Below are 26,726 nucleotides of genomic sequence, written 5' to 3'. Positions count from 1 at the left end.
TCATTGTCAACAAGCATATTTATTTCCTGTGTAACATAAAACACATTTATCGTGGGAGATATTTGAACACGGTATCACTTCCAAAGAGAGCTCACATACATTTTTTCTCCACTGCCAATACTTACACGGCATATCCAAATGTTCACAATGAACACATCGAAACACATTGTAACATACAATTTATGAATAAACTTTCGCCAAACCTTCAGTAAGGATTTATACAGAGTTCTTAACAATACATCATGCTACAAAGTTACCAATTTAATTACAGACTTCCCAGTTTATGACGTGATCTTACAAATGATTTCAAGACAATATAAATGACAAAAATTTCGTTTAAATATACAGTATTTGCTATTGTAGGAAAATTCACGGTATTACATATTAACACATTCTGAAACCAGGACAAAAAGATTTTTGAGAGGCGCTAACATGGTCGTCTTAATTCACTTTTTAAAGAACATTTTCCGCTATATTAAGTAGGATGAGCCTAGAAAACAAAACGGCCTGTAACAATGTACTTCAAAAGGTAGGAGCCAACAGAAGATATTAAAGCGCTTTGTACAATATTAGTATGTGTTTTCTTCTTCACGCGGAATAGTAAAGGATTGAGAAGAAAGATATATTGCAGCATATGGTTTTCATTTATAATTGCTTTGGAATAAATATATTATTTTTCAATTTAAATATATTCAGCGTTTTCGGTACCAAATTATATACCAAAGCCATTGATGCGTGCTTTTCAAAGGACTACACTTAAGTTTCTAAAAGCATTCTGCAATTCACATTAGTATGTTATCTTCTTTTGATTAATAAAATACAGTATAGTTTAGAAGATAGGTAGGCGGAGCAAGAAATAGGTAGTCTGGAAATAGGTAGTACAAATAATTGTTGTAGGATGTAGTGGTTTCTGTTTCATTATTTTTACAGGTTTTTATTCACTTCCTGTTTAATGTTGCCTGTTTGTTGTGATCTTTTTAAATAAAAGGAAACAGGAAGTGCAGAACTATTGATTCTAAATTAGGTAGTTTTTTATGTGACCCTAATGCACTTACCCCTTAACAACTGATTGGGACTAATTGAGTCAGGTAGTTATGCTGGAAGTTAACGTTTTTCTGCATGTGCAAGTAGCAGTTCTCTCACGCAAATGTACCCATACAAAACAGACCAAGGTTTGAGCAAACGAAAATAAAATTATTCGGATGATCTTATGAGAGATTCCAAACAGGTTGGACAGGACATGTGCGCGGTTTGGGGAGGTGGGGACTGGAAGACAAGTCAGGGGACCTTTTAATGTTTGAAAATGCTCGGTTTCAAGATGTTCATTAAAGGGAACAGAATTTTTAAAATAAAACAGTGAGTCTTTTCAACGAGAGCTTTTACAACTGTCACGTGCATACATAATACTAGAGATTGCTTCATCAAATGGGAGCTTTACTCGTCTTCTTCCTCCTCTTCTTCCACTTTCTCCACAGACGCTGTTGCTGACGTGTTCTCGTTGGTCGCTGGGGTGCTGGAGCTCTCTTCTTTATGCTCTTTCTTCCATTTCATCCTCCTGTTTTGGAACCAGATTTTGATCTGCCTTTCAGTTAGGCACAGAGCATGAGCGATCTCTATTCTCCGCCTGCGAGTCAGATAGCGGTTAAAGTGGAATTCTTTCTCCAGCTCCAGGGTCTGGTAGCGGGTGTACGTCTGCCGACCTCGCTTCCTATCTGGACCTGAAAGCAGGCAAACAGGCACAGAAGTTAGCCAGAAACCTGAAAATAATCAGTTCGATGGAAAGTTGGAATTTACAAACAGCCATCCAAGCAACTGGAGTAAATCCTCTTCCTTTATTCCCCCCGCCCCTAACAAAGGCATTTCTCTCAGACAGCATGCCCAGTTCCAACATGGCAAATTAAAGTTCTCTGAAATATACCAAAGTGAAGAGAAAACATTACAGACAAAAACATTTTGCTTCCTAAAGGATGAACTTTACACTCGGCTCTGTTTCTCAAGCGTCCTCCAGACTTTAGTGTTTCACAAAGAAAAGAAAAGCAGGGTCTGGAACTTCCATTTATTTATTTATTCATTCATTCCAGGGGCTTTTTAACAGATTATAGATACATACTAGCATTAGACTCAAGAATGGAGCTCATATTTTCAGGGTCCCTTTCCTTTTTACACATGTGTACAGACCCTGATCCCCAGGAAAGGCAGATGACACATTTCACACTAACAGTGAGCTAGAGCACCCCTGCGCCCTGAAATAGTCTCTCCTCCCTTCTTTAGCGCCCCTCTTTTTCTCTTTCCTCTGCGTTTTCCACCACATATGATTTTTGTACATTTTGTTGGGGTGGGGTGGGGGTGGGGAACACTTACCCGTGTGGGGTCCCAGAGTACATAGCCAGCTCTCCATATTTCTATATCAAACCGCACAAATAAACGCAATACTAAAATTCCATAGCAAATTGACTTAAATAAATTTACGAGGATAGAACCCATTAATTGAGCAATAAAAAGTTTTATGATACTCATTTACATACAATGCCACGGGCTTTCTACGCAATGGCGCCTCTGCTATAATTAAAACCATAAAGGCTGTGCTGACAGTAATTTCGGCTACACATTTGCCTGGCTGCCATAGCTTTGCCCTCTCCATTCCCCATACCTGAAGACCTCATCCAGGGGTATATCCGGAAATTAGCCTCAGCCTGGCTGTGCAGGTTGCTTTCCTCCGCTTTCTCACAGCTGGATTTGGTTAGATCATTGCAGAGAACGGGAATGTTCTGATCAAAAGAGGAACAATGCAGGTTGTAGGCATCTGAGCCCAGGCTGTATCCGGAAGAGAACGGGTTTTGATATATGGTACTGTTCACATTGTACAAGCCAGGCATGGAGGAGGTGAAAGCACTAGCCCCTGGTCCATAGCCGCTTCTCTGAGAGTTGGTTGCAAAGGAGCAAGAAGTAGGCTCTGCATTTTGGAAAAGAGAAGCCCCCGTCGTATATTTGCTAAAAAGAGCGTTCACATAATACGAAGAACTCATAATTTTGACCTGTGATTTGTTGTCCGGTAGGCTTCAGTGTCGGTTTTACGAGGTAGCGTGATATATGATAACATTACACCCCCAGATTTACACCAAACCCCATTTTCTTTTGGACTGAGCTGCCTCCAGCACGTGACCAGTCATATGACCCCATCCTCCAATCTCCTCCTGCATCACAGGTGGTATGGATCAGGGTGTCTCACAGTATCCTATAATGGAAGGGGAAGAGGATCAAATATATGTCTAACAAATTAAAGACAAGGGGGCTTATGGTTAAGGGTGCCACATGGTAAATGATATTTTGTAAGATCCCTATAAAGTATAGTAAGTAAAATAAACAGAGTTTTATTTGGTTCTGTTATGAAACTTAAACCGCACGTTGTGCGATGCAGATCTCTCTATTCTAGAGCTGTATTGGATTAGGTATGGCTGCGCACATATTGCTCCCTGCCTCTCAGTTTACTCCTCATTTTCTGTCTTTTTTCTTCTTCTTTCTGTTTTTTTTTTAAATCCAAGTCGAGATGGCATAACATTGGACTATATTATAATATGCGTAGGGGGCTTTTCCATTTAATAAAAGCTACAGTGCTCAGCTAATCAATATTTAGTGTTTGCGGGGGGGAAAGCACATCTTGCACATTAAAAAGACTCCGCAGTAAACTGAAACTGTGTCTCTCTCTCTCTCTCTCTCTCTCTCTCTCTCTCTCTCTCTCTCACACACACACACACACACACACAAGTTTAAATAATTTTGTTACTCACGCATGCATTATTTTTCTGCAGTAGTGAAATAAGTATATATTGCGTTTCCTACTTTTCTAACAGATGTGTTGAGATATTGAGATATTACATGCTGCTAATCGCTTTCGGCAAGATGGATCAGGATGGGGTTGCTCCAGAAATCCGCTTTTAACTCTTTTGCAAACCAGCATGTCTCAAAGGAGGAAGCGAGTGCTGGGTAACAATTCTGAAAGAATATTGAAACTCCTGGGCTCTTATAATGATGACACGCATACATTACCGAACCTCGTGTGTGAAATTTAGTTCATCTCTTCCGATTTCAAAGGTGAATTAATATATCGATCACGCTTTATATTTATAATACTCCGTTGCTAAATCTGTATTGTTACGACTGTATTCCTGACGGATTCATTACGTCTAATAGCAGAATAATTCCACTTTCCCCCCAAAAGAGGACACCTCTCGTCTGAACACCTTTTAAAAACCGATAAGTCCTGGAGTCACACATGTAGGGCTTCAGATCTTAACTAATTGTTTAATGCCTTCTTTGCCTTTCAGTGTACCTACCTTACCATCCGAAGACTGAGACAGCAAAGTTACATTTAGATCACGGGTAACGTTCCTCATTTTCTAAACACTCCGCTTTCCAACAATAAGAATGACTTTCCATTGAGGATGCTGCACCGTACCCTTCCTTTAAACGGATCATAAAATGGGTTTCCTTCTCTCAGACAGGGAGTCCTGGTAAAGACAGCTTTTACTGCCCTGCTATATTGCACATCATAAACTGGAAGAAGCACAATGGAATTGCCCCGGAAATTCTCCTTTAAATTATAGAGTTTAATGCCCTGTGTACAAAGAACTTCTCACCAGTTAAAATTGTTCTTGGCGATATTTCGCACGGACCCTAGAGTTCACGTTTTGAAAACCTAAGGAAAAAAGAACGCTCGAGGACTGTTTACGTGCGAATATTGCAACAATCCCATGTAGGGTAAGGAGAAAAATAACTGAAATTGACTAAAGTGAAGTCATTTAGATATTTGTTGTTAAGAGTATGCAAACGTTGTGACTACGTCTAGATATTTGTCAACAGCTAAACATGTACAAACCAGGTTACTATTAGCAATCTAAAGCCAGCATCTGAATAAACAGCTTCCTCTTTATTTTGTTTCAGAAATCTTACTCCTCATTACAGCTAGTTACAAAAAACGAAGAATTACAATCCCAACAGACTTTCTGGAAAGAAATAAAGGCCCAAGAAGTTAAACGAATGCGAAGCAACCAAGAAGACTACTAAGAAGATCAAAGAGGCTGAATTAGACGGCATTAGACCAATAAATTGCTCCTCTGGTGACAACATACCAAGATGCAAGAAGAAAGAAACAGCAAACATAACCAATGTCTAGACTTGGGTATTGATAAAGCAAGACAGGATTTTATAGAGGAGCCTTAAAAAGAACATTTAAGTGTGTCTCGCTTCTTAAAACATATTTAAAAGTAATCAGGATATTAAACATGGATACCGCCACCTTTGATTATTTTCCTTTCATCTTTCTAATGTCACCTCTTGTAAACAATATTAATATTTCACACGAAGTTCGCACTGAATAAGACACACCAGGAGTCCCAGGAAAGTGCTTTCCCCGCACCTATTCGACAAAAGCCTCCTTAAAATACTACCTCTGGAATAGACTCTAAAACATGGCAATCTGCTGCATTCTACACAGCACTGGATAGTGCTTTAGCATATTTCTGACACTGCAACTTTCCACTTTAATGAATTATTACATTCAAGAAAAAATAGTGGACAAGTAAATCGCAAGCTTTCAGCTATCAGAATATCCTCCTATGTTTTAAAAAGACCTTAGAATTTATTTCTTTTTTACTAGTAAAGAGCCGGACTATGTCTTATGACATTCTGAGCTTTTCCCAGAATGGAAAAGGTAGTGATAAAATGGTGCGCAGAAGTTATACGCAACCTGGGAGCGCTGCACGATTATCGGTTATGTGTTAAGCAATATTCTGATGTAACGATGACCCTGGACACTACTCTGTTGTTTCAAAACATGTTACCACTATAATTTATCCAATATGGTAATGGGACATACCGCGCCAAATTATTACTTACTTTTAAATGCATAAGCACATGTTCATTTCAGTATAATTTTACTGCTCAAGACAAATAATCAAATCGTTATTTTAAAATATGAATCTATGCAGACATTCGATGTGAATAGGCTTATTAGAAACCTGAGAAAGTGATGGTTCTATTTCAAACATATTTTACCCTAAAAATGCTAATATACTGAAAGTGATGAGGAAAAAATAACATAACCCTCACATCCCTTGCTCATTCTGAGAATTGGTTTCAAGAAATTGCCTTTAATTTAAATAAATATTAATGAAATATATAAAACCAGTTAAGTAAGGTGGCTCCTAGGGGGCGATTCATTTTCTTCGATTTCCTTAATTTGAAAGATATAAAACTAATATTTTCGATCATGTGTAGAGGGTCCCTTTCTTTATTTTTCTTTCGGTTAGTTTTTCTCTCTTTCCACGACTGATTTGACAAAAGATAACCTAATTCCACTAAACAGCTCTCTGAAAGCAGTTAGCGAGGAACAACGTAGTCAACAAAACCAAAAAGGATAAACACTAAAATTAACCAGGGAAAGAAAAAGAAGAGGCACGGAGAACTTAAGAATGAATTTGAAGAGACATCTCCTCAGATTGTTAGCATCAGTACGATATAATTAAACGGGTCCCACAGAGCCGAAATTGCTAGGAACCCAAGCAGTGTTTTATCTGTATCAAAGACAGCTGTTGAAGAATTTCAGTTGCCAGTAAATAATGTTCAAATTAAAGTTTGCAGCCTTGCCTCTTCTTTAATGAAGGCGGTTAGGTTGTACGGTCAGCAAGGAGAGTTCCATTTGGGAATTAGTTTGACTCTTTGTTCGTTCCCCGTACAAAGGCCACGTCTTGTGAAATCGCATTATGGACTTGAGTATGAAAAACACCTCCGCCCTTCACAGAAAGCTAAATGACATTCGAATCATTATGTTCGTACTTTTTAAATCCCCGCTTCTCCTAAATATTAAAGTTCTCACGAGCCGTGAATGAAATCGGAATACTTTGCTTGTACATTAATGGGTTAATGATAAAATGTCTAATATTTTTGAAAAAAGGAAAGGTGAAAAGGGAATTGAATAGTGTATAAAGGCATCAGAGGTTTATGTTAACTAATTAGAAATGCTTTAATGCTTTGATAATTAAAAATAAATATCATCTGATAAAATCGGAGACTGAAACTTTACCTTTTCAATTACTGCGGTTAAGACAGGCAACGCAGCAAGCCTAATACTAACTATATTATTTTTCAATGATACATCATTCACAATAAGCCCAGAGTAAGAACTGTTGACCTTGGTTAACATCAGATCAGTTGTTTCCGATCCAGTTATTCTCCTATAAAGTCGACATTTTAGGAGCTTTCAAGCGATCTCGCAGTATGCTTCATGGCGGGTTTGTAAATGTTTTCATGGAATAATACTGCCATCTGCTGTTCTATTTAGGACATTGCAAATAATAAATGATGCAAGAACATTTCAGTTTGCTAACAGTTTACGTCTCCGACAGCGAATACTTCAATAATCTGCCCGGCAAAAAGTAGCAATTATACAAAATGTTCCGGTCACAAATACATTAAAGATAAACGTTCGCCTTCCAGCTTAGATTTCAGACGAGGAAGGCTAATAAAAGGTAGTTATTTCCGCACCCCCGCTTTATCTAAAACAGCCAGACAAAACAAATGAAAAGGCTTTGGTAGAAAATCTTAATTGTGGCTGGACAGTTGTAAACCCATTAAGAGCCGAATTCCAGACAGTTTGCAGACCCGTCATTTATTACACACTCTTAATGCTGATTCTTTGAAGTTTCCTCTGTCTGCAACAACAGAGGGCGTCCCGAACATCCCAAAACACTGGAACAGGGATCAATTAGGGTCTTTTTTTCTGTGTGAGTGTGCAACAAAACTATTTCCCCTTTACTAATTATAACCCATCAAAACTTAGCAGAGATTTCTTTAAAAAAAGAAGAAGAAGAAGAAGAAGAAGAAGTGAGGCTGAAAGATTTTCCTACCGCACTTTTGCACTTCTGTAAGCTTCTTGCGAGCCCCCTAAATTTTGTCTTTAACCCTGCAGCGTTTTACACCCCATAAACGGTTACAGCAGTCATTTTCTTTTATTGCACTGTATGGCTCTGAATTTTCCTAGCAACATCTTCTGCCAAGAATTGTGACTATAAATGTTCCGACTACTTTTGCCTTTAAAATGATACACTCACAAAGCATTTGTTCTACATATTTACAAATATGGTTTGCCTGGTCTTGAGCAGACGTGTATTCTGGATCGTATTTTGGAAGATTCCTTCTCTGGGCGGTAAGATGTCGGCCTACAGCAGAGATAACTTTAGCTGGCTCACAATCTTTGCTATTTGGTTTTGTTGCTCAGCTGGAAAAAAAATAACTTTCACCTGAAATAAACTTTCTTTAATAAACCTTCTTTAATGTATTTGGCTTTGCTGAACTAGCCTGTTGCGAGGTACATTTTCTCAGTTGGACTAAAACAACGACCAAAGTAGACTTCATAAATAATACTATAATTTCTTGTCTGTAAACTTTTCCCCTTAGAGATAGTAAAATGCAACGTGCTTATTTTAGGTGTCATAAGCCACTTCAGAGGAAAATTTGCAGATGCAAATAAAGAAGAAGAAAAATAACGGATTGCAAAACTTTTTAAATGACATATTTTGCACATTACATTATATATGGAAGGGGATTTAAAAATAATATATTGGCAAAGCGAGCGTTTCTCAAACCTTTTGCAGCCAGTTCAGCTATGCCCATTTTATAATGGGGTAATTTACTGTGCCAACCAAAATTAAGATGTGTAATCTATTTACTTTGTTGTCCCTCTAAAAAGTCTTGACAATTTCGGTCTCGTTCTTTTAAAAAAAAACTTTATTAAAATACGTTAACTTCAAAGCATGCACCCCATAATATTTCAAGGGTTTCCTGCATATGTTTCTAAACACTAGATTACATAATTGTATCTGGGTGTTTTTACGCACTCTCTAGGTTAAACAAAGAAAATTAGTACATATTATTATACAGGGTTTGCACTCATATATCTGTGCTTTTAACCTGGATCAAATAAATGCCTATTCCCACAGTTGTTCTAACCATGCAGTTTCTACTGGTTTTTATGTTGCGTTATACAGATGAGCGCCTTCTTAATAATGTTAAAACATCACAAAGTGTAAAAGAATCAATATATTTTATTTGGCAAAAAGTTAAATATCATTTCAACACAACAATTTGGTCAGTAGGCCATGAGGTAACTTGCAAAATATACAGTGTATGTTCTGCATAAACATAACTTCCCAGATTTTATACTCGATACAAATCTACAATAACCAAATGTAGCTTTTTATAGTGTATAATTTATTATCAATAAAATTAAACTTCATTACAATAAGCTTCAAATTATTTGATTAAAATTAAAACGTAAACCATAGGTAGTTACCCTTTTCACATATACGTATAGCTCCGAAATCTGATAACTGCTTACTGGTGCAAAAACAATATTTAAGCTAGTCTGATTATTTACTTTTTCCTTAATATATAGATTATATATACAGCTGACAAAGACAGTACTATATATATCAAATTTTCATACTAAAATGACCTGCTTGATAATAGTTTGAGAACCATAATTCTTAGATATCCCGGAGATTTTATTATTATTATTTTTGTTTGTTGAAATTGGTATATATAGATATATATCTATATATATAAGCTGGGGATAGATAGATAGATAGATATTACAATCAAAGGTTTACTGTCTAGTTATACAGAAAAGACTTATTACACTACAGAGCTATACTCTATGTAACTTTTATAATAAACAACCTGAGTTCAAATTGAATTCTAGCTTTCACAATCACATCTGGTACAGCACCCAAGCACATAAGTTGAGTCACAAACATAATTACCACAGTAAAACACAGTGTTCAAGTATTACAGCAGACCTCTCTCTGCCGCGCAAAGGGCAAATTAAATTAACTACGTCGTCTAAACTCTACAGTCCGTAAATAGTTGTGCATTACGAAAAGGTAGTTTTTTTTTGTTTTTTTTTTTGTTTTGTTTTTGTTTTGTTCTTTGTAAGTGAAGAACAGGTAGATTTATACAAGCCCACAAACAGTCTTCCGCGCTAATGCCCCCTTTTTCTTTCCTATTATAAAATTAAAAGTATTACGGTACCTCCGCAGTAGCACTGGCAAACCGACATCTCAATGCCACTGTTACAAGGTACAGTAACGACTAGAATTTGCCATGACAAAAAAAAAAAAAAAAAACGAGGCCTGAACACAGTCGCATTGTGTGGTGAGGTTGGAGCGGGGGCAGGGAGGGTTTTCTTTTTTTAAAAAAAGTAACCTGTGTGTCCTCATTATTCATCCTTTGCTCTGTCTTTGTTGATTTTCTTCATTTTCATCCTCCTGTTTTGAAACCAGATTTTCACTTGTCTCTCAGTTAAATTAAGGAGTCTCGCCACTTCGTATCTACGGTCCCTAGTGAGATACATATTGAACAAAAACTCCTTTTCCAGTTCCAGCGTTTGGTGCTTGGTGTACGGGCAGCGCTTTTTCCTGGTGGACCTTGCGTGCAGCCAATTTGCAGCGGGATTATCTGCAATAAAAGAGCAGGAGAAGTTCAGGGGACGGAGGAAGCCACGTCGCGCCACTGTTCGGTGCCCTGACTTTAAAAGCGTAGGTAGCCTGATATTAGGGTTTACGACTTTCCTTTCATTTCAGCAGACATACAGGATGGTTAGGCACAATGGAATCAAAATACAGACACATGGAGAGGTCACACAGAATCGCACGCGGTAAAAGCCCAGCCCCCGCCTACTCTCGCCTGGATATTGTTTATAGAATGTGATTTTAAAATAGACTGTCCCTCCTCCTCACCGCCCGGGGAGGACTAGTGGGCTTAGGATGTCATCGGGAAAACGTTTCAGTTTTTAATTTTGACCTTCTCCCGTGTCACCACTGGAAGGTTTCAAGGAGATAGCGAGACACTATACAGCTGGCTCAATTAAGCCGCGGTCGCTTATTCGCCTTATTTGCATACGCATTATTTTGTGTGCGTTAACATGGAGCCGATTGTTCCGTTAGATTTACGGCAAGAAAATGAAGTAAAGGAAGAGGTTTCTGTTTTCATCCTTACAGTAACCACCCTGGGCTGTTTCTTGCAAGATACTCGTGACAAAAGAAGCCCATGCTTCCCAAGGATTTCCCAGAAGTGCGTACAGGGGGGAAACCACGCCTGGCCGTGTTGTGCCCGGACACTCAGGCATTCTAGTTCACGTTTTAAGAGCTTAGACATGCACAGTTCCCTTTAAGATCTAACTACACCCGAGCAGCGGCAACTGCGACTCATCTAGTTAGCCCGAGATGCTAACCTCCCTGCAGCCTGCTCAGAGACCTGAAGTCCATTACCCTTGTAGTTGCACTTACTTGGATCAATCTGTGGTTTTTCTCCGTTTGTCTCATTTTCTCCATTGGTTTCAGAGAACGCACCTTCGCTGGGTTGCTTATCTCTATCAGCTGGAGGAGAACCACAAGCATAATCAGACAGAGACAACGTGTGAGTGTCAAACGTGGTACAGTCACCCCTTCTGGCCGAGAGCGGTTCAGGTTTAATGCCGTAATGCCTGCTGGAAGGTAACCCAGGGAAAGACAATGAGCCCGGCATAGGCTCGAGCCACGAACGCATGTACCTGCCGTCAGGCGCTGCCATTGTTGCCTGGTGATGCACATATGGATGGTACACAGTGGGCACATTATTAGCGCTCGGAGGGTGGACGGGGTTCCAGGAAGTGCTAAAGACTGAAGTTTTCGACTGAAAACTGCATGGGGTGAATTCGGGGTGCTCGCTCAGGGCTGGCTGTCTCGTTGGCGGTGCCAGTGGAGCAGAGGCATATCTGGACTGCACCAGGTCTTCACTCTCGTGAATTATGAAAGAGTCCACATAATAATTGCTGAGCGTCCCTGAAGTCGACATTGCCATTCAACAAACACAGAGCAGGACCTGCTGAAATTATGAAACTGCAGATTTCATGTAACTACTTGGTCCTTGCAAGAAGTACAGTCACCTAATAAGTTGAAGGCTGCCTGTCAGCCCATTGGTTGCCGGAGTCACATGGCAGGGTAGCAGAACAATAAAGTATAAATCACTCCGCAGGCTATTAATGGGTCAGTGTTTTCCAGTCATAATTTTTATAGCAAAGCCATATGTTTTTATGCAAAGGGATATTTGAGTTATACGATAAAGTTTGTTTTAATTGTGGCCAACTGAGATTAAAAGATCAGATTTTGTATTATTACCCTTTTTAAACGGACTATTTTATATCATAATTAATCATCCCATCAGTGGTTCGTGTTCCCAGCAAAAACCTTGTGATCGGAGACCTTCACATAAAATTATACAATAATTGAAGTAATAAAAAAGCAAAATAGCAGTTGCGGTATACTGTATTTAAATATATATTTATTATATTTCATAAGGAGTTATTGTTTCAGGAGCCACAGGCATGTTATTAAGTCAGTAACTATGAGCATATTCATTTGCATCGCTGTGTTTCACAGCAGTAAAAATTTACGAGTGCTTGGAAAGGTTAAATTATACTATTGTGTTTAGTTTGGGAACTAACTGTAAATAATACCGTTCCGTTTAGTTCCGAGCTAACTGGAGCTGGCAATGAAAAGTCAAATTCATCTTAGTCTCTTACCGAAACTGATCTGCAGCGTTGCTCCTTACCACACAGACCAGAGGAGGAATATATAAATATTTTAAATCGATATTTAAATTTGCATTTTTATAGACTAGTCTTGGATCTTGGACTTTTCTAAACAATTGTTTTTTCACATTTCAAGACAACAAACTCCAGTTCGAAATCCCTAATGCACCAGATTCAAAACCACAAGAAGAATCTCAAAAAAAAAAATCATATAACCAGATACAGAAGAATTAATCGATGCATTTGCATTATACTGGGAACACTGTGCTCCTGATAAATTTACCGCGTTTCGAAACTATCTTTTAATAGAAGGTGTAAAAGGAAATTTGAACGAATATGCACTCCCGGAACCTTGCCAATGACATTATATTAAAACACCTCACACACACACACACAAAATTATCATAGGAAAAGTATAATCAAAGCGAGTGAAGTAAAATCGACTTTAATAGAACAGATACAGTGGTTGATTTCTCTACCAAATTGTTTGAATGTATTTAAGCTGTTTGAATCTATTTCCACTTTTACGTCTGTTTGCACGGAAGAGATTTTTAGACCTGCCTTCCTGAAATGTAGCTAATACTATATCTAGAACGGATCTAAACCAGAACAAGAGAGGAAGAGAGGGGAGAGGGGAGGAGGGGGAGGAGTGTTTATCAAGACGATTAATTCTTAAATATGCACCAAACCAGCAGGGGAAAAAGCATTCTCTTCTTCATCGCCGAAAGGCACCCTTCTTCTCAGTTGTACTGTAAAAAGGGCACTTGCATTATGTTGTATCACATTCTGATTAATCAAATTTATGTGCAAATCTAGGCTGGCACGTTCTTTGACTTCTGTGCACACACTATAGCATGAAAACTAAGCGGAGGGTTACAGCCCTATCCCCCCCACACACAAAAAAAGTGATACGGCTCTCAGATCAAGTGCAGTATTATGAATTGAACTAATGGCTGAAATTTTTGAAAGTATGAGAATTGATTTCATTATCTTCTTCTGTTAATGTGTGTGCTGCTTATCTCCTGTTGTTGCAAGGAAAAAGAGACCAATGGGAGAGGGAAAACATCTCTGTCAACTGCATTTGAAAAATCTTATTCAGCATAGAGACCAGCAAACGGCAGAGCAACTGCATAATAATTAAATTCATGTGTGAATATTCTGCATGCAAAAATATGTTTCTCATTAGTTTTACATCACTATGTGGTCTCTCTAGCGCGCTCTATTTTTGTTTCTTTTCAACTTTTCCCAACAACTACATCAGAAAGCTTACTGAGATGTAATTTTTAACAACAGTTTCTATCCTGATTTGAAATCACAAGGTATATATGAAACTATTATTTAATACATTACAGTCAGAAAAACTAAAATAATAATAAAAAAACCCTAAAGACAGACCAGGCGAATGGCAATCAGTTCTTTTCAAACCATTTTTTAAAATGCAAATAAAGTTCTATGTACTCCTTAGAGCTTCTTTTTTTTCATGCATGTACTGACATACCGCAATAGAAAAACAAGTCTATGTCTATTACTGAAAGACGGAACTCCACGTCATTTGTATTTATTATTGAGTCAACTGGGGTGAAATGTGATTGCAGAACTTCCTTTTTCCATTAAGAAAAATAATCTTAACTCCAGGAGTCCTGGATGTTTGTGTTAGAATTTGGGTTCTGAAGCTGCAGCGTGTTTCATTTTTGACTATTCACACATACACAGAATGCAAAAGAATATGGGTTAAACACCCTATGTATTCCGAAAATTGCTCGCTGCAGGATTAAAGGAGCATTAGGAAACTTAAAGACACCGGGAGTTACAATAATAATAAATAATAAATAACGTTATTTTCAGGTAGGTTTCTGACTAAAACACTCAGTATGATCTCCTTTCTTTTCCCCCCTTTATGGTGAGTTTTTCTTTAATCAATTTTAAATTCTAATATCTACTGAAATTATTAATTTAATATAGTTTGCATCACAAATAATTTTAAACTATAGGAAACATAATCTCGTAGACAGATAGTCACCACCAGAAAAAGTTAATATAAAATTCGCCTGTGTATATGGTATCTCGGGATATTTAGAAAAGGAACATTTTATCTGTAGAAATTTTAAAAAATGGTTCTGTCCTCCGTATCTGTATAATCACAACAGTAAAGCTGCAATTTAGATGCGATTTTTAAACCCAGTGTAACAGAAAGGATATTGCTATTTTTAACTGAAGGGAAATAGTAAATGCAATTTATCTACTAATGCACTATAAAGCTTGCATATACGCTATCGCATTTGGATAAACAGTCTGTAGGAATTTTCGGTCTTGATTGAATGGAAATTGCTGGATCGCCTCTTAAATAACTTATTTCCATTTAAAACTAACCAGTTCCAGAAATTTTATAATGGAAATTTGTATAGAACTTGGGATAAGTTCTCATGAAATTAGAATTATACATTAAAATTTTTAAATAAAGCAGAGGCAAGCCTATGTACACACACTATAACTTGATAGATCGATCGATCGATAGATAGACTATGCTATAGATATATATATATATATATATATATATACATATATACATACATACAAGCATACATACATACGTATACATCGTCATACATACAGTGTGTATACAGACATATAAACTCAGAGTCATATGTCTGCAATTTAAAGGTTTGACGCTTTCTTTGTAAATGCATCCCTTCATATGAGAATCTAATTATAACACATCTACATAATCAGTGAAAATCCAGTTTCCAAACTATTTTTATTCACTGTAGCCTATCTGAGCCCTGAATAGTTTAAAAACTAATGATCAAAAAGGATATTCAATTTTCAAATACTTCCCAGGTCCTTGCAGCCAGAAGAAATCTTGATCATGTACGTTAAGGATAAATGTTGTGCCTGTGATCTAAAGAAGGGCTGCAGCTCCTATTTCTGTTTGGTCTATGTACACAATAGCCGGCAGCCCTAGATCCCCTGCACAAGGCCCAATGAGGTCGCTGTTGCTCATTCAGCCTCAATGGAATGTCGGCGCCTGGACACACTGTAATAATGATCGTAACCGAGGCCTTGTGAGCTATAGGGAAATGGGTTTTGGCCGATTTTAAATCACTTCTGGTTACCGGTTCACCTCCGGTAAGGTACTTTTGTGTAATTTACGATTAATCCCTGGACATATGTAGAAGCAGATTTAGATTTTAGGAACACTCAAGGCAGAGATGGACACGGAATAACACAACAGTGTGCAGGCAAAAAAATAAAAAAAGTGACACAATGACATAAAATATCTTAACAAAAAAAAAAAAAGAGACTCTGTCTCTGGTCTGGTTGCAATCGGTCCCTTTGTTTACTTAAATTGACACTACGTTACAGGGACTCAGGATAACAGAGTGTATGAATATTGCCACGCAATTAAACTGTAACGCAATTTAAAAATCCAGCCCCCCCACCTCCCCAAAAAAACCAGAACAATTGCAGAGCAGAATGTAAAGCGCACCTGACCTTGAATGGAGTCTACAAGATACATTAAAAAATTCCATAAGCAAGCAGGCTTACTCAAGAACTAGCTAACCTTGAAGAACTCCCCAAGATTTTCCCCTTGGCTGTTTATTGGGAAGTGAATGAAGCCTTCGTTGCAGATAGGAAACAATGGCATTGGGACTTGACGCCTACAGATAGCTTCAGCTGTAAGATTTCTTCGGTAGTAAGCCAACTCGCACTATTATACCTGGTGATGATTTCAACTGAAGTAATTAAGGCAGTTTCGTGCTGCAGAGAGAAAGGTGGAGCCCCAACAACATGAAACTACCTAAACCACAGAACAGTTCTCAGTGCTCTAATTATTACGCTCCCATAGCCGTGTTCCTTACGCAAGGATCCCGCTATAAAAATAAAACCAGAAATGTGACCAAAACATTCCACCTCCCCTCGCTCCCCCACAGCCTACACCGGTCACCGACTCCACTCTGGACAGGATTCTTTAAAATGTGTGTGTGGGGGGGGAGGGAGATAATCTCTTGTGAGTTTTTCTTCTAATTCTCCATGCACATGAAAAAGTGAAGAAAAGCCGTGCGCGGTAATGGTACATCATAAAAAGCTAAAGACTCGCCATAAGCCCGGGTTAAGTCTATCTCTCTCTCTCTCTCTCTCTCTCTCTCTCCCCCCCCCCCCGGCCCCCGCCCGAAAGAAAGAATTAGCTGAAGCCCTTATTCAGGCCCCATATTTTGTTTCCTCCTAGTGCAAAACTCTTTAATACTTAAACATGCAGTAAGAAAAGAGAAAGCATATTAAATAAGCCTGACAACATGCAGCCAGGTAGAAAGGCAGAGGATACTGATGTGTAAATATGGCTAGAACCTGTTTGATAAGAAGAACAAGACCTTAATAATACCCTCATTTACATGTGCTCACCTTTATGATTTTCTTCTGAGCCATCTGCTAAAGCTAGATTTTTCACCGTCCTTTGGAGTCAAAGACGTCAGCATATTTCAAGGTGTTTTATTTTTCCAAAAAAAAATAAAATAAAAAATCAATACGCTACACTCAAGAAATAGTAATTTGCTTCCTCTGTCTATGCAGCTCCTCACTCAACTGAAACCACTCGTCCAAGACAGCAACAATCCAGATATACTAGCAAGTCATAAAACTGAACAAAAGCCGACAAACCTTACTGCACCATTGCTATATGGCCCAGACAAATTACGACCGTCTAGGTAATATTTAAATAGATTCCTAAAGTAATTGCAGGGTGTTTAGGCAACTATTCCTGTTGTAAAAGTTCTTGAAGACATAAAGTAGAACCTGAGGATAAACAGTCACAAAAAGAGGTAAAATTAAAAGGATTCATTCCACGTCTTTTATTCTTCTATGAGAACATAAACATCGTCTTTTCACGCACAGCAGCATTACAATATTAATTTATTCCGATTTAAGGTAAGTACTAGATAGAGCTAGAACTAACATTTATAATAACGATAGAATGCATTTGCTTAAACCAGTACCGTCATTTTTATAATAATAGACATTTATACATATCTGTATTTATATTCCCCCCCCCTTTTTTGCACCTACACGTTTGACCTTTTTAATGCATGTAACTTCACAGTATAAAGGATAGACGGACACATTCTGCCTCGCTCTTTGGCTCAGCAAGTCCTTCTGATGTTCAATGAACTTAGCTAGCAAAAGGGACTATTTTTTTTCTCAAGACGGGGGGGATTGTTGTGTGCTTGTCATGCGTTACCAGCGGTAACGTCATTTATAGACAAAAATCCACTAATTCCACATATTTAAGCAAAACTACATTATGGTCAATATCTACACCAGACAGAGTGGGTGAAATTCAGAGGTAAGTGTAATAATTTAGTCCATAAGCAACACGAGATCTTTTATATCCTTAAAGAGAAGACGTCTCATTTTCCTAGCCAATTTTAAAGCTTCAGATACTGGTTGTTACGTTAAAGGAAAAGAAAAAGAAAACAGAGCCTAACACCAGTTCCCCCGAAGCCCTTCTTTTAAAGTATGCCTGCATTTAATTATTGGAACTCCTGCCATTTGGGGGGGGGGGGAGTTTAAGTCCCTTTACATAGAACTATGGTAAGGCTTCAGTTTTTCGTTATTAAGCTACACACGGTCCACATATACCCTTTATTGTTTAAAATTGAAACTCGCCTTTAACGGGGTTTGCTTACTTTTTCAAGTGGAAAAAAATATTTGCAGCTCTTGAACTCATATGTCTCTGTTTCATGGTTAGAGAAGCAAATAACATCAAGGCAATTGTAATGGAACAAGGGCGGCACACACACAGAATTTTATGCATCATTATGGCTCCCCCCCACCCCCCCAGAAATAGCTATAAAGAAGTTATGGACACACTGAGAATGTATAAAATCCTTAATCCATACAGGTGCAGATTACTAAAGCCTAGGAAAATGATACTGGCTCTTTAAACCATAAAAAAAATGTGTTAATAGGTTTATCAAGAAAAATTAAAGTTGGCTGTGAGTTCCCGAATTCTATTCTCTCTGTTCATTTTCTTCAGTTTCATTCTGCGGTTCTGAAACCAGATTTTAACTTGTCTGTCTGTTAGGTGGACTGTGCGGCTGATCTCTAGGCGACGCTCACGAGTCAGGTACATATTGAATAGAAACTCCTTTTCCAGCTCCAGAGTTTGGTGCTTGGTATAGGGGCATCGTTTCTTTCTGCCACTTTTTGCGGTTAGCCAGTTTGCTGCATTTTCTCCTTTTGAATTGCCTAGTTTTAAGAAAGTAAAAAAGGGACATTACCAGATGACACGACGCAAAGGGGTTCCTCAAGTTGGCCCCCTGGTCATAGTTCTAATTTAGGGAGTCCTTGTGGGCACCTCAGCCTCTTGTTTAGAGTAGCTGGCGTTTCCTTTAAAAATCTATCCTCCAAAAGCCCGCGGAGATCATTAAAACTGAATGCCTGAGTTTCCATTTTCCTAATGAAACGAATTGTTGGCTCCTACAGTGATAGAGATACGTTAGTGGTCAGTTAATTTAATGGAAGTGGCTTTTTAAATGGCTCCCCCTCCCAACCCTCGTATTGCAGTTTAGTTTATTCTTTCTGTTTTTCAAAACTGCTCCAGCAAAAACTGCGGATTTAAACTTTATAAGCGAGCTTTGCAGCTAGAAGACAAGATGAGCTATTTCGCCTTATTTTCCTCTTAACTAGGAAGCTTCTACCCAGTTTTAAAAACAAACTAAGGTACCTTCGTAAGTGTTTGTTGCTATTATTTAGATATTGATTTGTTAGTGGGGTAGGTGATGGTTTTGTTTTTCCTTTTTTGTTTAATAGAGCAACTGTATTATATCTAAAAAAAATCAATTGTAAAATAATCAGCAACTTAAAAGTCTGACAATATCGCCCACTGGGGTTTTATTTTTGCCAAGGGATCACAATAATAAATAATAACAGCCCTGTTATCTGTTGAAGACACTGAAGGATATTCGTGGAGCATTCATCAGTCTAATTTGATAGCAGTTCATAGAAAGAACATTTCAACGCGCCAGTTATTTTGAAAAGCATTCTGGATCGTAAAATATAACTTACCCCGTTAATAGGTTTATTTATTGGCACTGCCTATTGCTTATTTTGGATGCTTTACAAACATCTATGTTATCTCTTAGGCACCCTCACATCATCTGGGAAGATGGATCTCTGTTTTTCTATATGTTCAAACCGCATGCAAGTTACGGCTTGCCCAGAGCGGAGGCTTTAACATTTAAACTATAGGATGGACATTAATTTTTACTACATCCCCACGCCCAAATATTAAAAAGTTCAGAAGGTCAGTCTGAGCGGCGCTTCTTGCCAGCTCTGCAGGCTGCTCGAATCCTCCTTTCCATTTGTGATGTAACTATCATCCTCACACGGCTTTTATTTGCTTACCTATGGGTTCTTTCTCAGGAGAGTGTTTGCTGCTTTCTGACGGAGCTGGGGAGAGTTCTTCTGCGGTCGAAGGCGAAGCCTGAGCGTCTTCCTCCCTCTGGGAGACGCAAGCCAAGGTGTTGGGGGAAGCCTCCTCGGTCTCTGTCCTCCCCGCTTCTGTTGGGACTGAAGGCAAAGATGGAGCCGCATCAAAACGAACTTGGGGCTGCGGTGTGAACTGGGAAGCAACAACTTGCCCAGCATTGTAGCTCTTGGAAGTGCCATAAGCTTGAGACAAGCGGAAGTAGCCTGGGACAGGAACCCCACTAGCGTTGCTCATGGGACAGACCTCAGCGTTTAGCCTTGGAAAAGTAGATAGATCTGTGGCAGCTGCACCTTTAGGACATTTGTCTGAATCATAGAGGCAGTAAGAGTTCTCCTCTTTAATGTTTTGAGCAAAAGAGCAGGAGGTAGCCTGCTGGCTTTCAGGCTCTTCCAGGCGACAGGACCTTGGGGGCTCTAGCCAGACCTCCATCCCTGACATGTAGGGATGAGAAGTGGGGACCATGCTTTGAGCAGCACCTTCATTGCGTTTGCTCAAAACTGGGAAAAGTCCGCAGCTTTGCAGCCCATAGGACAAATCGGACGCCTGTGGCAAAAAGACACTACTGTTGGGATAGTAGCCGCCGCCGCCTCCTCCTCCTCCGCCTCCTCCTCCTCCTCCTTCCCCTCTGCCTGAGCTGATCAAGGAGTCTACCAAAAAAGAGTTTGCAGCCGGGCTCTCTGAGCATGACATTGTTGTGGAATAATTTGGCGAAGGGAGCCGATAGCCCTTTCTGGCTGACATTTCTTGTGCAAAACATGCTGAATATGATTAGAGATACCCCCGCACCACGGCAAATGCTTACAGCCAATGGAAACCCAAGCCTTACTAGCAACCCCTCCCAGTTTGGTTTCGTATGCAGAGAGCTGGTCTCAGGTCGACCTCTGTATTTAGAATATATATGTATATTAATGTGTAATATCTATTTCCATATAGACGCACACCTAAATCTACCTATATCTATAGGTAGATATAGGGTATACGTGTATGAGGAGATACAGTTGCACACTGAAAAGTATACAACCATTTCCTACCTTATTTTAGTGTTAGCATACTTTATATTCTTCTATTATCACATTCACTGCTATGAAGTAGCAGAGCAGTCTGAAGTTTATTATTACCTAACATGAAACGGTATATAAATGAACCTTTTATTATCACTTCTTTTCCTACAGTTGGGCTTTCCGGAAGTAAGGCGTGCTCGCCTCGTTGCACAGCATGTGTTTGTGATGATATTAATAAAGCCAGGAATCCCCTGTTTTTACTGCTAGTCTGTGACATTTTATTTGATTGTCTACTTTTTAAAAATTGTTCTTATTTATCTTGCGCCATTTGACGCTATAAAGGATTCTGGCTCCTGTAGCCTTAAATTATGAAGAAATTAGCAATTTCCAGAATAACATCAACACCAATGTGAATTACTGTAAACTAATCGGAAATGTACTAGAGATAAACAGTTGTTGGCTAGAGTACTGAAGAATCAATTAATAACTAATGCCATTGGGGCAGAACTGGTATTGTGATTGCATCTTCTCATACTATGGTTCACTTTGGATTTTTCCCTAAATCTGGTTTACATTTCAAATGAAAAGATAGACGTCACAGAAAGAATCCAAATCTACACAATGAAAATGGTTTCCCACATGATACCACCCGCCCTATGTGTTTATATGTTGGTAATTATGTTTTAAATTTTCTCAAGTGGATGATTCGCTATGAATCTGTGAAAATGTACCGTCCATTTCCTCAGTAAAATACTAAGACAAGTAATCCTGGGATATTAGACAATGCTGTACAGCCAATATGTAATTGTAGCGGAGCCCCTAGGCAGAGCGTAGACAGACAGGCATGCAGACGGAGCGTTAGATAGACTTTCTAATGAAATAGCTGGATGATGGTTCACTTAAAGCTATATCATCTCTCATTTATGCTATTTTAAAATCATACCACTGACTTGGAGAAATTATGGTATTTTGTGCAAGGTCTATGGCTGCGTGGGATTTTTAAATATTTTTTAAAGCATTCGGTGACACATTCCCGCTTAGCATATGGGTCTTCTGTGTAAAACACAAAGCTGATTCTCAGATCCTAGAAGCAAAGGATCGGTTGTCTTGGCTTCCCGATGAGTACCAATAACCGTTTGAAAAATAAATATTGCTCGTTAAATCTTAATGCTCGCCTCTTTCTGGCACCCAGCTCTGCCATAAAGCCAGCCGTAACCAATAAGAATGCCAAGGAAACAGTTAAAGTGGTCATTTGGCTTCCTTTCTGACCACGCTTGACTGTGTCAGTCAGAACCGGCAGGCGTTCAGCCATACACTCCTGCAGCGCATACCCTTGGCGTTCAAAGCATCTAGGAGAATATTACAAGAATAACAGTGTCAACTGTACTCTGTACATTTCCCCTCGATCTATTGATCTGTCGAGCCTCACGTGGTTTAATATTTCAGTGTTTGCCTACAACGAGGCAATTCCTTTCCACATTTTGACATTCCCCTAGACAAGTTATTTTGAAACGTACAGAAAACAGCGGGACACAAATGTTAGTTTCCATGGGCAAATTAAGCTGAAGGGGCCCTCCTAAGGTTCTTTCCCTGTCAGCTGGAAAAGCTGTGAGCTGGTAGAGGTTGTTACAACTTTGCAGTGCCCATAAAATCTTTATGGAAATGCTGCTTATTTTTCAAATGTTATCTAATGAGCATTATACCGTTGCTTACATACGACTGCCAAGCTGGACGTAATGGTCTGATGCAGTGATCTGGGGACATCAAGCAGCCTATCGGAACCCCTCTATTTTTTTCTTTTCCTGCTGTAATATTGTGTGTATTTCCCAAACTCGACTTACCCCACATTGTGTTAATGTGTGATAGACAAACCCTTATCAGATTCCTGTGAGGGCCATATCACTGCTAACAAAATTAATACCATATAAGGAACCAGTTTATTGGCTAGTATACAGGAAGGTTATTATCAATAGGCTTAAAGTTATAAATACAGATCTAAATAAAATGAAATGTGACCCTTAGTTCCACGTTCCAAATGTATTTCTCTTCACAAATCAGGTATAAAATTTACACTGGGGGGAGTCTGCTATTGCGGCATGTTTATTTTGTATTTGCCAAATTAAATAGAAATGGATTGCAAATCTATAAACTATACTAATAGAAGGGTAACGCTTGAAATCCTTCCAAAACTGTTTTTTTTTTAAATAACCAGCTAGCTTTTAAAATTAAAATTAGCTTTGGAATAAAGTGAAAAAGGATGATAGAAAAAGTATGTAAAATCCTTGTCAGCCTAAATAAAATAATTGCACATTTTATAACAAGAATTGGATTTGCCTTTTTTAAAAAAGCTAAAGCAAAGAAATCAGGGAGATGAAATACAGGACACAGACTAATCAAAGAAAGAAAACAGGTTTTAACCCAACTCTTTCTTTTATCCTTTGTAGCAAAAGATCTGCCACAGAGGGATTGTTTTTTAGCATTAGTAATGCTGATTACTTTAACCCAAAGGATAGTTATTCACGAATAACTTGCAACAGGAAACAGAAATCTATTCCCTTTATTGTTTTGTTTATAGTAATGAACAGTGTTGCTTTGATGGTCAAAGCACTTAGTCTAGATCATGAACTCAACTCTGCTGTGTATTATCTGTGCTTTCTTTAATCGCTAACAAGGCCAAGGCAAATAGTAACTAACATCATCAAACCCAGTGAAGTAAAACTAATAATGTTCACTTGATTCTTACCTATAAAAGATAATGGCCAATTTTGGATAAACTAAACTAATTTGGCATGCATCGTGTGTAGCTACTACATTTTAAACCCTTAACAATGTGTCTCTTGAAGATTAACCCTGACTTTAAAGAAATTTTGAATAATATTGTGTATTCCAAGGGACGAGAAATAGTTTCTTCTTAATTCTGTTTATATAAGCAAAACCATCTGGAGGTAAATACAAATAAGCAAGTACAGTTTAATAAGCATCAAAACAAGTAAAAGTGTTGTTTGGTGGAGAATCTAAATTAATTGCATACACAGACAACGAGATCAAAATAAAACTTTATCGATCTAAGAAAAGTGTAATGGATGTATTAATAGAGTCGTTAAACTCTTTTATTTGTTAGGCTAAAAATTAAAAACTAAAGAAATAAATTAAAAAGGACACCTCACCCACATGCAAACTCTAGTTCGAAATTTTGAAATGTAGCAAGCTAAATAATGATTTATCTCTTTCTTATTTCCTAGACAAAGCAAAAGGTACAACACTGTTAATCGGTTGATGCTATTTTGTATGCTAATTAAAATATGCTTTTGTTTCTGACGTGGGAAAATTGCAATATGCTAAAATGTAAATCTTCCTGAAGTTTGTCATGGGCGTGTGTACGCCGCCTATATGAGTATATAGAGGTAGATTACATTGTATAAATCTCAAAAAACTAATGCAGTCAGTGAATACTTATTTAATATTAGAACTGTCAGTTGTCAGGACCGTGTATGTGTGCCAGATTTACTTTTCTTTCTGGATTTGGTCCAAAGGAGGCGGCTTTCAATCAGGAGGTTTAGAAACAGTGTCTATGCCAAGAAAGGTGATAAATGACTAGCTCACTAATTTTTATCTTTACTAGAAATTGTTTCACGTTGTAAGGGACAAAATGAACCTTGGGATGTTTTTGCAGGTTATCCTTTTTGAAATTTAGGTTGCAATTTAATTTGTATTGCAGCCGTCTGAAGGCCTTCTATCATCTGAATATATTTTATATTTTGTGTGCCATTTTACTAATTTTGATTAGCAATGTATTTTGCACATAACTCTGATGAGCCCTTTCCGAATTTTAGACCCCTATGATTACTATACAGTATAAAAAATTACACCAGAACCATTTTTAAGGATTTACCTATTCACTGACCCCAGTGAGAACGCTGCCTTCTAGTGCTTTCTAACGTCTATGTAGCCCTTAATAGGGTACAGAAGTAGAGATCTGATTTTAGTGTAGATTTAGGACAGACAGTAATATTAAACATTTCAAGTTATATAGCTACTGTCTTTTTTTGTGACTACCTTATCTTTAAATACAGTTTTGATGTAAAGTATAAATATCCCTTTTCGAGGTGGAGGCAGCTTGAGAGCTAGCTAGCTAGATGGCTAGGTAGACATTGGCCTCAAATTGCAATTTTAGACCATTAGATGAAAAGGGTGTGACAAAACATTATGAAAAACCTCGCCTTAGTATAGGAAGTGGTATCACTAGCACGAGAAGTAGAATTGTGTCCATGATGAATTAACGCAAAGTAAATACTGAGCTTCTTTTAGACTCTTTCCTCCAAAACACGCTATCCCAAACCATGTGAAATAATAAACAGTTATTGTAAGAAGCAAGCTTGTTTTTTTTTAAATATTGTCCTATGACCAAGACCATCAGTAAACAATTTGTAACCAGAGGGCGCTTTAACTACTGCTGGGGTCTCTTTGATTTATTCATTTGAGTACTGAATGGGGGAAGGGAACAACAAGGAAAATATTTTATCAAATATGCTGAGCCTAATCTGAGTGGTGTAAAATAGAATTTACTAAAAGGGCTTTCGGTATTCGTCCTGCTTTATTTTGAGGTGCCTTTTTAAGCATTGACGCCTATCCGTGGAAGTAAAAAAAAGATCAAAATTCTTGTACTTTTAATGTAATATATTTGCTTAATTAATACATAGATTCTGATAGTGATCTAAAATACACTCTATAATGATGGCATGTGGGTTTTTAACAATTCACTCAACATTTCTCTAACTACTTTTTAAATGATCTTTTCGTGTAATATTGCAGACCAGGTTCATTAGTCTCTTTTTTCGGTTGCATAGTATTACAGTATCAGAAAGCAAAGTGTAAGTTAACTGTGTTTGAATCTGATATTTAAAAGCAAAGTACTCAGACTGTGGTGCCATGTGTATTGAAATGTGTGGCTAAACTAGTGAATTCACATAGAGCCACACATTTTTCAAATACAGACTTACTAAAGACGCGTGGAACTGTAGAAACAGGAGAAATAACCAGAAGTAGCTGCTAAATTACACGTAGAAGATACTTTAGAGACTACATCCCAACTCATGCCTTAGAAAATGGGGATGTTTGACTTATATCCCTCTGCAACAGTGTTCTATCTGCGATAGCTAGATGGTGAATATTTTAAAGTTAGTCTTATTCAAACACTGACTTAATACGCAAATATTTTATTCCTTGTGCAAGTGACTTTAATTATACGTTTACCAACATCTATTGCCAGCTGCAACTAAGAAAAGAGTAAAGTTTGCCTCAGAATAGTGACGTTTTTAAACATTGTCCTAGCCATTCCATTAAAATTTTGACCAATAAGCAAACTACGGTTCAAGTCCAATAAGAACATCAAAATTACCTGTCATTTTCAGTGTATGTTATCATAGCTCTATTTGACTGAAGACCCTTAGCGTTCTACACATAAATGTCAAGTTTCATCATATTTCCAGTGCAACTATTTGTATAATTAGAAGAAATCTACAGGATTCTTCTGAAAATTTTTCCCCATAAAGTGGATTTTTCCATACTGTTAGCCAAAACTTTATTAAGTAAAAAAAATAGTCAACTAAAACTT

General features: G+C 38.0%; 3 protein-coding genes across 3 annotated transcripts; all 3 read right to left on the bottom strand.

The window, feature by feature from the left end:
• Positions 1-3: 3 nt before the first annotated feature.
• HOXA7 (homeobox A7) lies at positions 4-3,266 on the bottom strand. Its single transcript, XM_007053652.4, has 2 exons — positions 2,651-3,266; positions 4-1,718 (listed from the first exon to the last, which is right to left on the bottom strand). The coding sequence occupies exons 1-2, from the start codon at positions 3,024-3,026 to the stop codon at positions 1,435-1,437; spliced, it is 660 nt and encodes a 219-aa protein (XP_007053714.1). The 5' UTR covers positions 3,027-3,266; the 3' UTR covers positions 4-1,434.
• A 5,817-nt stretch (positions 3,267-9,083) lies between these two features.
• Positions 9,084-11,948, bottom strand: HOXA9 (homeobox A9). Its single transcript, XM_027826295.3, has 2 exons — positions 11,343-11,948; positions 9,084-10,512 (listed from the first exon to the last, which is right to left on the bottom strand). Exons 1-2 carry the CDS (start codon positions 11,893-11,895, stop codon positions 10,274-10,276), a joined length of 792 nt encoding a protein of 263 aa, XP_027682096.2. The 5' UTR covers positions 11,896-11,948; the 3' UTR covers positions 9,084-10,273.
• Positions 11,949-17,924: 5,976 nt separating this feature from the next.
• Positions 17,925-20,913, bottom strand: HOXA10 (homeobox A10). Its single transcript, XM_007053653.4, has 2 exons — positions 20,027-20,913; positions 17,925-18,868 (listed from the first exon to the last, which is right to left on the bottom strand). Exons 1-2 carry the CDS (start codon positions 20,850-20,852, stop codon positions 18,594-18,596), a joined length of 1,101 nt encoding a protein of 366 aa, XP_007053715.2. The 5' UTR covers positions 20,853-20,913; the 3' UTR covers positions 17,925-18,593.
• Positions 20,914-26,726: the final 5,813 nt, after the last annotated feature.

The sequence above is a fragment of the Chelonia mydas genome, chromosome 2 (genome assembly GCF_015237465.2).
Source record: "Chelonia mydas isolate rCheMyd1 chromosome 2, rCheMyd1.pri.v2, whole genome shotgun sequence".
Lineage (NCBI taxonomy): Eukaryota > Metazoa > Chordata > Testudines > Cheloniidae > Chelonia > Chelonia mydas.
The sequence above is the reverse complement of the archived record's forward strand: the minus strand, read 5'-3'. Positions and strand labels throughout refer to the sequence as shown.